This window comes from Gastrolobium bilobum, unplaced genomic scaffold, assembly GCF_033153095.1.
Source record: "Gastrolobium bilobum isolate Gb01-03AN ecotype WA unplaced genomic scaffold, APGP_CSIRO_Gbil_v1 utg3209, whole genome shotgun sequence".
NCBI classification, from domain to species: domain Eukaryota; kingdom Viridiplantae; phylum Streptophyta; class Magnoliopsida; order Fabales; family Fabaceae; genus Gastrolobium; species Gastrolobium bilobum.
Window position 1 is genome coordinate 648,172 of NW_026899772.1, and position 12,345 is coordinate 660,516.

A 12,345-nucleotide genomic window follows, 5' to 3' on the forward strand; every position below is an offset into this window, starting at 1 on the left:
AAATTTGCATATAGAACTTAAAGTTCATGATAAAATTTCGTTTAAAATTTTTTGCTATTGATCTTGGAAATCTTGAGATTTTTGTTCTACGTGATGAGAGTTTTCTAACTATATATCATATGCATTGAGTATTCTAACTATTTATCAAATTATTTTCAATCTATACATTGAAATCTTAAATTGGTTGAAATCGTTTCCTCTAGCGAAGGAATTGCATTCATGAATATATTGTTACAAAATATAGTGTTCATATTATGAATGTTTTAATCTTTCTTTAAATTGATATTGTTTCATCGATGCAAAACGAAAATTGGTTCGAGGGTTTAGTTCATGTTGTTTTCGCACTGTTTTATGTTGTTTTTAATACAAAATTCACATCTTTTTGTACCAAGAAAAATTGTGACGCATAGTTTGAAAAATTATTTTTTAAACTTCCAAAAGCTCTAAAGCATTTGCTGTTTTTGAGATGAATTATATTAGAATCTTGTTGATTTGTTGTTTCTAGGTTATTTTTTGATGAAAATCGCTTAAAAATCAGCTATTTTTGAGCTTTGACGAAGCTCCCATGGCGAAATCTGATTTTGAGCAGGTCAACTCGCCTCAGAAGGAAGAAGATACTGCAATAGAGAAATCTCAAGAAATCTTAAGAGTTATGATGAGTATGTGAGAGAAGCATCCTATTTATATTACTCACTAAAAAGTCTCATGAAATCCACATAAATATTAAATTCATTAAAATAGTAAGATTTTTGAATATCACAATATTATTTTTTCTTTGTATAAAATCCTAATTGGATAGCAACGAATTTGGACGGACTCTAAAACAATCTTTAAAAATTCTAATCAAATACCAATGATTTTCTTTGTCCAAAGATAATTCAAAAATCCTTTAAAATTTTAATCCAATACACACAGTTAGATTTGCATAAACATTGATCTCGTGTCGAAAAACATTGATCGCATGTTGAACATGTATCAAAACATATCATAATATTGACATGTGTCCCAAAATATTAATGATATGTGGAACGTGTATGTGTACACACATTTTTTATAAAAAAATAATGTGTCCGGTCTTCGTAGATAAAAATGAAAATTCCGGATGAGATGGGAAGCGAAGGAAGGGTGCCCCACGCAAGCAAATCTGGATTCTTCCGCAGGTGATGACTCCGCCCTTGTCTACGCAACAAAACAAACGGTGGTGATGCCATGCCGCGTAATCATAATGGCTAAAGCCAAAAAAATATAAAATAAAATCATCGCCATCTTGTGCGGGTCCCACGTGCAAAAAGAAAAACGCATTCCTTGAAATTAGTGGCGGAATTATACATACAACAATATTTTAATTCATATTATTAAATGACCGAAATGCCCTCATCCCTTCACTCTATATAACGACACTCATGCTCGTTGCTCATTTCCCATTCCATTTCTACCTGTGTGCACTTGAGAAACTAAAGAGAGGGTAACTTTTTTTCTTTTTTTTCTTTTTGTTTTTATTTCTAGAGAGACAAAAAAATGTTGGGGATCTTCAGCAGCTCAGTGGTTTCGCCGCCGGAAGAGCTGGTGGCCGCCGGCAGCCGAACTCCGTCGCCGAAGACGACTGCGGGTGCGCTGCTGAACCGGTTCGTAGAGAACAAGGCATCGGCGGTGTCACTGCAGATCGGGGAGAATGTGCAGTTGGCTTACACACACCACAACGAGTCACCGTGGCGACCCAGGTAATAATAACAATGGCTTCTATATCATGTCTAGCGACGTCGTTTTGTCAAATCCTTGACTCCTTGTTATCGTTAATTCGCTCGCACTTGGTTGTAGGTGGAAAGTAGAATTCGATATGTTCTGTAACTTCAGGAGATTGTTGCTCACTGAACTTGAGAAAAAAGACATTAAAAAAAAAAAAAAGACTAGAAGATAAAAAGTGGATAAATAAATTAATTTAGAAAAATTATTTAAGAGAATAATCGTATATCCGTTTGATCGGTTATATCAGAGTGAAAATCATCCGATCAGACGGTTGGTGTCAAAAATCTGTTGCTGCTGCCGATCATTGCATATGTAGTATTTGTCTGTTTGGTTGTCCTAAAATTATATCATCTTTTACGGTTTTTCTATCCCTTTGTTAGCAACCAAACAGGTATAGGTGATTTCTCTTTTCTTTTTTATTACAAATTTATGAGATAGCACTGTAAGATGAAAAATAAATATTGAAGCGAAGTTATTGATTTTTTGTGGAAGGAAAAAGAGAGAGACTAGAGTAGTAGAAAATACGTTATTTTTTTAATATAGTATTGTGCTATCTATGTAATAGAAAATTGGATGATTGGTTCTGGGGTGGATGACCCAATCGTGATGATTTGGCAATCATGCGGTGAAAAGAGGAAAGTGGGAGCATCTTGCGTCGATGATAAGATAGGTGGGAGTAGGTGATTGGCAATTTTGAGGATTCACTGTTGTTATTGTTTTTGCATGATTGCTAAAAAAGGAAAAGTTGATGAGTGAAAAATAAAATAAAAAATATAAATCACTATTCTCAAATTAGTAACGGAGATTCTATCTAGTCTTTTTCTCTTCCAAAGGAATTTATTATGATTTTTTTTAATGTTGGGATAGTATATTAGGAAATGGATCCTCTCATGTGTCAAAAAAATATGATATGGTCATGTGAGAAGATCACAACTATACAAAGGTAAATCAACTGTTATGATTTCGTAACTATCTATTTTAACATTTTTTTTCTCTCATCCTTTTTTATCATTGATCCACCTTTGTATGTATGGTTATGATTCCTTACATAACATGGTCATGCGAATCTTCACATGAGAAGATCCAGATCCAATATATTATGCTTATTTTTTTTTTCAATATCATTTAATCAGAATCTTAACAAGAGAGAAAATATGAAGAATAAAAATCTCATAAGGAGAGAGAAAATATGAAAGATAGTTGAGATTAATAAGTAGGTAAGATAAGATATCTACATTGAGCTCAAAATAATATCTTTTTGAAATGTAAATTAAGATATTTTTGTAATTATAATTTATTTCAGGGTTATAATAGTATTTTTCAATATAATTTTTTAACCAAAAACAACGTCATTTCGAGAGTGAATGTAGATATCTTATCAATATTTACAGTAGAAATATTAAATATAAAAAAATAGTAATAATATATTATCCCTTAAATATTGTATATTACTATGTTAATTTAGAAAATGATATTTATTTGAAGATTGTAGAACCCAACAATTGGATCCAAACAAATAAAAATGTTTAGTCCTGAAAGTGACTATCCGGTATTCACATTGTATCCGTGTGCATTATACTTATCCATTGAATAACATTTCAATAACAATTTCGAAGATAGACTGGTGGTTGAAGACTTATTTGCTATATTCTTATTTGGTTTTTTTGAAAAACTTATGTGGGCAGATTTTTTTTTCCTGAACTGTAATTATTTTTAGCGCCTATAAGTAAACAAGTGAACTTAAAACAAATATATTACAGGATTTTCCTATAATAATGTATTTTATTATATATTATTTTTTCCATTTAAAAATTATCGTAATAGTTCAGGATATATATGCAAAACTATATTGCTATAAATCCTTCAAGTTAAATTTGTTTATTAAATACTATTTTTTCGAGTTATATTTTTATTATGAGTATTTCTCCCGTCACTGGATATAAAGTTATCTCCAGTGAGTTCAAAATGATGTCGTTTTGAGTTATAAGATTAAAAAATTATTATGACAAAGAGTAATATAATTCTGCAATATATTTGAATTACAAAAAATACCTTGATTTTCGTCTCAAAACGACATTATTTTAAGCCCACCGGAGATAATTTTCTGCTCCATTGACTTGAGAAATTCTTTAACTTTTATTATTAATAAAATTGATTTCATATTGTTTTATATTATTTTAAAGATGTATGATGTATCATTCATTAACTGAGATATTCGTGTGGTTGCTAGCCCACGAGATGTTTCTGGTAGTGTAGCCTCCTTTCACGTCACATTTTATGGTTCCCAGAGTGAATTATTGACCCATGGTCCCTTTCAATGCATGCAAGCCTAATTTGATTATTGCGAAGAGAGAGAGAAAAAGCACGGGTGTACATTTAACTTAACACCTTTTAAAGTCAAAAAACATCGAATACCATAAACGAAATAGGACCACCGGACCAATTGTATATTAAGTTTTTAGTGGGCCACTTTGAGCATGCTTCATCTGTGTTATTTGTGAGTGGATTCTAAAGTTGTGTTTGTTTATTCATAAATATTTACAAATATTTACAAATTTTAATAAGAGTCTACAAGAGAAATAGAAAGAATTCTCTACAAAAAAATATTTTCAAATTATTTTAAATAAATAAATATGTTTTTCAAAATAAACTAACTCAAACATACTTAAAAAGGGTAATAATTTTCTTATCTTGCATAGAAGAAGTATTATCTCCTACTCAAATAGAAAAAAGAGAAAAGTTGGAGATGAAAGAAAAAAATTCTTGTGGAACCCATTTGAAGAATGTAAGTGTAAGAGACAATACTTCTCTTATGTAATATAAAAAAAGTATTTCACAAATACCATATGCTGTTATTTTGATTAATCAGCGTTGTCTTTCTTTTTCATTGTTTTCTTTGACCAATAAATGTGAAATTCGGTGGCTAGTGACTGGGGTGTTTTCTTGCAATTATTAGTGTTTGCCTCTGTATTTTGTACTTCAAATTGCTGAACCGTTGTTTCTTGAGTTTTTGGCTTTTATGGCAGAGTATGATTGAGGAAATGGATGACATCGGGATCAAGGTTCTCTGCAAGAAAAACAACCGTAAAAATAAATTTTTTCACATGAAATAATAAAATAAAATATAGTATAAAAAAAAGTGGGCTGAGGGATGGAGTTGTACCCCTCTACAGTTTCCTTTTGAACTGCAGGTGATTGGGGTCGGATAACATAGAATAGGTTGGTAGGACCGTGGTGCATATCACCTCAGAAAATTAAGTCTTGTAGTACATTCTAGATCATAGCTCTATAACTAGACTGATCACATAACAGGATAGGGTTATCATAAAGTTGGATGTCTTATTCTACTTCTTTCCTTATCCGCTCATGGGGGAGTCACATCGTCAATTGCTATTTATTTTTGGAATTTTTTTTTATTTATAAATTTTTATACACTTAATTATATATTTCTGGAAATAAATTTGGTTAAAAATATATTTCCCAAATGTAATTTGTAAATAAAAAATTTGAAATTATAACTTAACCCTTAATGTTACTCTAACTAGTTTATTTAAATGAATGATTCAAAATTAAAGATTGAATTCAACTTAGTTAAAGGTATGAGATTTATTTAACTTATCTCTTCAACTTATTATCGAAATACTGAGTTGGAAAAATGGCAGATCATTTGCTGTTAAGGATGAGGTATTCTGCTTGTTTGAGGGAGCTCTTGACAATTTGGGTAGCTTGAGACAACAGTATGGACTGGCCAAGTCTGCAAATGAAGTACTTTTGGTGATTGAAGCTTACAAAGCTTTACGTGATCGAGCACCCTACCCTGCTAACCATGTTGTTGGACATCTCAGTGGGAGCTTTGCTTTCATAGTTTTTGACAAGTCCACTTCTACGCTCTTTGTGGCTTCTGTAATTTATCTATCCTAACAATTGTCTTCATCCACCCCATGATCTTTAGTTACTTCTACTCAGAACTTTTTGATTGTATTGTTTTTTACAGGATCAATCCGGTAAGGTTCCTCTGTATTGGGGAATAACGGCTGATGGATACGTAGCTTTTGCTGATGATGCAGACTTGCTTAAAGGTGCTTGTGGCAAGTCACTTGCTTCTTTTCCTCAAGGTGGGTTTAATTCTGTGATTATGTATGTCCATCACAGCATATCACAATCCCCAATGTTTTGGCAACTATTTTATTGCGAGTGACCCACAGAAGTGCTTATAGTGATCCCAGACTGGATCATTTCACCCCTTCAAGATGATGATAATAAATAAATATGACAAAAAAAATACAAACAGAAAAATGGGAGCAAAAAAATGAAAAATATAACATGCACCAAATTCTTAAGTGACATTGTCTCCGCTCTGTTCTTTTTTTCTCCAAATTAAGTATTCCCTCCCATTATTGACATTGTTTCTCTGTAAATTATACAGGATGTTTCTACTCCACTGCAGTTGGAGGATTGAGATGCTATGAGAATCCTAAGAGTAAGATTACTGCAGTACCTGCTAAGGAGGAGGAAATCTGGGGTGCAACCTTCAAGGTAATTAACAAGATGATATGATTTTAAATCTAATTGCTGGTACAGTTCTCAGTTCTGTTTGCAGAATATTCTTCTTTACATAGTAATAACAGGTTAATGTCAGTGAAGGTTGCATTAGGTACTGAGGGAGAGTTTAAGGTCAGGAACAACTAAACAAGAATTCACAAAATTTTAGATCCCGTCATACTTAAGGCTGAATATTGAATTAATTAGAAAGACATTTTATTGAACCAAAGTTGTAGTGTCCAAAATGAATGGATTAGACTAATTTGAACTTAATATCCGTCTCTCTTTTGAAGATGCTGTTAGAAAGTTAGAATTGAAATCCAATATGTAACTAAGATTGCAACTAAATTTCACTGAGGTAATAATAATATCGTGATCCATACTATACATGAGTCCTTAAAACATTCCTAATAGCAAAATTACAACCTATGGAAGCTTGATATAGCTCTCGAGTGGTTACCGAGCCATGTTTTGGTAAGGTATTCGGCTAGGTTACCAAGAAAGTTAATCGAGTGATATACTACTGGTGCAAAAGTTGGGAAGCTCCACCACAAATAATATTATTAATTTAATTTACCAGCAGATTGACTTCCAACATTTGTTGTTTTGTATTCATGGTCTATTTCTGTTTTCTGTTTCGATCTCCATGAATGAACTTTGACACATCCGTATCTTATGTTCTATTTTGTCTATTTGGTGGGATGCATTACCAGGTGGAAGGGTCAGCAGTCCTTGCAGCCAGAGAGTAGAAGATATCTTTTCAAGTAAGGTACCATACGATGCATTAATGGAGTAATGTGTTTATGTGGTTGTGACTGCAAGGCATGCATGAGGGGCCATGTAAATACCTTGAATGTTAACTTTATGAAGAGTGGAACTAGTTGTAATTCTAGTGTAGTTTGTTCATTAGATAGGATGTACTCTATTGCTAATGTGCAGTTTCGCTTTCCAATGTAATAAAAATATGCATCTGGCTTGAGATTCCCTAATACTATCATTCAATTTTAAATATGTAGATATTAATACATTCCTATGCTTTCATTTCATAGTTTTAAGAGAGTTGGATCTCGACATCGTAGCACAGCCACAATGACTTTGACGACAAAGTAGTAAAGAGTTCCATCCTTTACGCTTCCATTCTTCAAATAAAAGTTGAAAAGGGTTCTTTAGTGTGCAGCAAACTAGATAAATTCCATGAATGTCCAATGCAAGCAAGCAAAGTAAAATGCTTAAGAAATAAATCCCCACCAAAAAAAAAACATGCTTAAAATGACTGATGATCTCCACTAATATTGGTGGACTTTCCAAACCCATTCAGCAATCTTTTGTGCCTCATTATTTTTGTGTCATTCAGCCATGTCTGAAACTCAGACCAAGTCCTTTCCTCAGTTCCTTTCACCTTGAGCTAAAGCCAAGTTATAGATTATCTTTTTGAGTATTTATGGAAATAGCTAATTTCATCTTCTTAGCCAGAAAAGGAAGCCCTCTTTACATATTTTAGATTCTCATTGATTTTTGTTTTTCTCGACTTATATTTAAGCCCTTTCAGTTATTCTATCTTACTAGTGAAGTATATATAGGCAAATTAGTTGCTAGAAGTATATACGAAAATAAATTATAAAATGAAAAAGTAAGATATAAAGAAAGTCTCCATTTTCTTCATATTCTCTGTTCTTTTCCTTTTTGAGGCAACAAGGTACAATTTGGAGGGTTTTCTTTTTGAGTTTGAATTATAGGTTATGACCAGGCATGCAATTGTTAAACCTGATATGTTCATAACATTGAGGTAGTCCTTTTGGACTTCTCTAAGTGGGTCTGAACCTAATGGTAATACACTTCTAGCGGGACGGTAGATGCTTGTTTCCTGGTAACTTTATCTCCTACGTGTGTGGAGCTAGCTATATCTGACAGATAGATTTGACTGCACTGTCTAAAATAAAAGTGAGATAACATTATAGTAAATAAAAAAAAATGAGTATATTGCTCCTTGAACTAGTTTTGGTGTTTTTATTCTAGTCTCGTAAATTCTTCATTACATATTACTTTCTTAATTTTTAAACGTTAGATAAAATTGTCTTTAATGATCCGTCAAACAAATTAACGAGTTTCTCTGACGTGGCTGGCTAATAACAATGAAATTGGGAGCGAAGTTACTATGGTCCGAGAGTAAAAAATATTGGGTGGTACTGAAGTGAGAGAAAGAGAGAAAATGTTGAGAAGAGAGGAGAAAGGAAAAATTTTTAATCCAGCTGTTAATTTTTGACTGAAAAGACCACGGTGACCCTGGAGTATATTAAAAAATTCCTGAATGAAACATAGGACAAAAAAAGTCTAGGAGTGGCTTAGAGGTAAGGAGGAAGAAGCAAACAGAAAAGGAAGGCATGATAGAGTGAGTAGTAATAAACTCAAGTTTGAAAAGCATAGATGCTTTAAGCACAACATGGTGAACTTTTGAAATGTGAATAATTTTAAAGAAATTTTGGCTCTTAGAAAACCTCCAAAAATAGTTTAGCAAAACAATTCATATTATTTTAGTGTATATAAGAGGAGGGAAGTAAAAAAAGAAAAAAAAAATGTGCTCTATTTGTCAAAAAATATAAGATAACATCAAAATATGTGATTTGTTTTATTTGATAAAAAATTGTTCCTTGTTTAATTTCTTAACTAATTTTAATAGAGGTAACATTTCACTATATTACTCACACGCTCAATACGAGACAAGATTTTTTGTGTTTGGTTTGACTCTCATTATATTCGTGTTGTGTTCATATTAACAAAAAAATAACATGAAATTTTTTGGTGTGTTATGTGTCAACCCATAAACACAGCACTTACCCATGTTATTGTGGTTAATTATATTTTTGATTAGCAGATTATTTATGTCGTGTTGTTATTTGATTTATTATTATTATTATTAGTTGGTTAAATTGTCATATAATGTGCAATTTATTCATGTTGTATCATGTCGTATTAACTCGTATAATAAAAGAGTCGTGTTAGTGTCGAGAATACGTAAATTTGATGTTGGCGAATTATTCGTGCCAAATCGTGTTAACCTACAAAATAAACAAATTATCTCTCGTATTGAAAGTTTTGACGCAAGCCTTTTTTTTCATGTACATTAACACGAGCCTTTATTCTCATCATGTTCTGGTTTAGGTATTGTTATTTGTGCCAGATCTCGACTCGACACAAAGATAACCTGTTGACACGACCACTCATAAATTATGGTCACCTACTAAACCAAGTTACAATATATTGTCCCTGGGATTTAGATCCTCTTATGTTAAAAAAATGATATGGTTATGTGAGAATTCATAATCATACAAAGGTGGATCAATGGTAATAAAGAAAGAGAAAAAATATTGAAATATATAGTAAAAAATCATAACTGTTGATTCACCTTTGTATAATTGTGATCGTCACACATGACTATATCATGTTTTTTTTTTCACATGAGAGTATCCATTTCCATTGCTCACAGCAGAAAAAGAGAAAAAGATCAATAACGTCTCCCTCTTCTTCGTTGTAGCATTATTACCTGCAAAACAATCACTACAAGTTGAGAGACCATCCCAAAATATGAGCCATCGATGATCAAAATGACAATCTACTATAATGTTGCAGGGATGGTGCAAATTTGCTACGGTTGTGCCGGTATCTTGAGAGACCGCCAAAGATTAAAATAATTTAGCGGTGGTGATGGCTGCCGTTAGCACCAACCACCATAGTATTACTCAATTTGGCGGTAGTAATGGTGATCATCTGCCTCAACCGCCGTAGCATGACATCTTTCAGCGGCAGTTACACAAGTGCTTTGGTGTTTCGCCAGTATAGGTGAAAACACGACAATTAAGATGACGTTTTATAAAAGGGTTTGACGTTTGTCCTTTTAAAGCATATAGAGTTATGTCATTTTAGGAGAGAGAAAAGCACTAATGAAAATCATGGGAGAAAAAGTGAATGATTATTTTAATTTGAATTTTAAATAAAATAATAATTTGTGTCTTTATCTCTCCTAAAATGACATAACTCTATGTATTTTAAAAGGACAAATATTTTTCCTTTATAAAAAGTTGAGAAATATATATCTTGTAAGTCTGCAGTGGTTTTGTCCCTTGTTTGCCAACATTACACCATATAATATTAGGGGAAAATACTTCTCCTCTCACAAGAGAAGTGCCCTCTCATGCAGCAGAGACATGGGGCTATGGGTCCCATCTTTTTTTATTTTTTTTAAAAGGTTGAGCACAACTATCGAAGTGGGAGTAGGAGAAAATTTTGTTGTGCAGCAAAATGAGAGATATAAACCCCATAATATTAAGGGACCTTTCAACATAAAAAGAATATGCAAGAGATAACGTTAGATGTCATTATTTAATTGGGAGGATCCATATTTACAGAGGAGTTACGAAAAAAAAGTCTTATACATACGTATATTCTTTAATTGTATCCATCCATAATCTTTGATATATTACATTAGCAAAGTAAACTAATTGATGAAAATGTTATGGACTAGATCCATATCTCAATAATCTAACTAACAGAAGATTGAGATTTATCCTAATAATATCCAAACTACTAGAAGATTAAGGAATAAAATTCATATCCCAACAGTGATGCTAAATGGCTAACAACCTGGAAGATATTTAAAGCCCAAACCCAACAAGGTAAACTCTATACATAGGTATTAGGTACACATTTTTGATTCATTCTTTATTGCTGCCAATACTGTGCACACACACCCACGTCTTGACTATACATCTATTGTCAGTGCGGATCGTTGAGATTATCGTAAGATTATATTTGATTTAATATTTATATGATTATTTAATTGGTAAATTAGATTTTAGCTATATTAAATCATAAGAAAATAAATCCAATAATTAAATAAATAGTTTAAAAAATAGTTAAATAACTGACATTGAAAATATTTTATGAAGAGTGTAAATAAATGAAAGAGTGTGTGATTAGATAATGATTATATACTTATTTTTTCATCCTCTTTCGATGTTAGGTAAGATTTCGATCTTAATAACCTTGGTTGGAACAAACAAGTAAAAGTAGCCCAACAAGAATACATGTGAGAAATGGCAAAAACACTTTTTTTCATAATAAGTTGAGGCTTGAAAATGTGAGCATTCCTCTCCAATCAAATGCACTAGAGGGCTTACATTGTCATAATTTTTTTGCTGCATTCTAATGGCCAAAGCCTTTAACTCTAACTAGCACATACTGTGCTAGAGTTGAAGAACTCACTCAAGACTGTTATGTGGCAATTACTTTAAATTCTAGCTAATGAGATTTATTTGCTTTATAGAGATTTCTTATGTGAGCCATGAATATGCAAGTATTATTCAAGAACTCAACAAGGTAAATCCTTTCTTTGCTTTGTTCTGCTACAGAGGCAAATGCAATTTCTTTTCTGTTTTGAACAAAATACTGATATAGTTACACACCTTAAATACTACAGTGAGCTTGTTGACTTAATAGTCAAGCACAATGCAAAGAGATTGAGTCCACTCATCGAAAGTTCATACCCTTTTCATTTATCATAAATCCATTCGAATGCCTATATGGTTCATATATAGTAATATTGTATTAAGCAGTGGTGAAGTGATTAATATCTAACCAAATTAATGCATGATTTCTATTCTGTCCTTCAATATCTACTATGAAGGTTTTGTTCCACATGTTGTGAGAAATTTTGGTAGAATTAATGTAAAGCACTCCACAATCCCATCATGCATGCACCCATAATTCATTATGCATAATGATTATAGATTGTCATGCGTGGATTGTGGAGTGTGGAGTGCTTTATATTAAATTTACCAAAATTTCTCACAACAGGTGGAGAAATGTAAGCCAACAAGATCCCTCGTCAGCATGCAAAGTATTAACTATATCCAATGATTTTATTATATCTAAAAAGGTAGTGTTGCATGAATTATGTAAGATTTTTAATGTGTCTTCAAAATTCTCCTTACAATTGCAATGTATCTTTATTACCTTACTTTTTATTAGCTTTAATGGTTTTTTTCGTTGTTTTTGGATATA

At 32.1% G+C, this 12,345-nt stretch overlaps 1 protein-coding gene across 2 annotated transcripts; it reads left to right on the forward strand.

The window, feature by feature from the left end:
* Positions 1-1,437: 1,437 nt before the first annotated feature.
* LOC133293340 (stem-specific protein TSJT1-like) lies at positions 1,438-7,299 on the forward strand. 2 transcript variants are annotated; one of them, XM_061491889.1, is made up of 5 exons: positions 1,438-1,721; positions 5,409-5,649; positions 5,741-5,861; positions 6,173-6,282; positions 7,002-7,299. In XM_061491889.1, the coding sequence occupies exons 1-5, from the start codon at positions 1,519-1,521 to the stop codon at positions 7,035-7,037; spliced, it is 711 nt and encodes a 236-aa protein (XP_061347873.1). In that variant the 5' UTR covers positions 1,438-1,518; the 3' UTR covers positions 7,038-7,299. The 2 variants fall into 2 exon arrangements, with proteins under 2 accessions (XP_061347873.1, XP_061347874.1); XM_061491890.1 differs by having other exon boundaries at positions 5,741-5,825.
* Positions 7,300-12,345: the final 5,046 nt, after the last annotated feature.

Excerpts from the sequence above, each read along its gene's own strand:
- LOC133293340 (XM_061491889.1), top strand. The coding sequence starts at position 1,519 with ATGTTGGGGATCTTCAGCAGCTCAGTGGTTTCGCCGCCGGAAGAGCTG. Across the intron at positions 5,862-6,172 it reads ACTTGCTTCTTTTCCTCAAG|GATGTTTCTACTCCACTGCA; the intron begins GTGGGTTTAATT and ends TAAATTATACAG. Across the intron at positions 6,283-7,001 it reads TCTGGGGTGCAACCTTCAAG|GTGGAAGGGTCAGCAGTCCT; the intron begins GTAATTAACAAG and ends ATGCATTACCAG.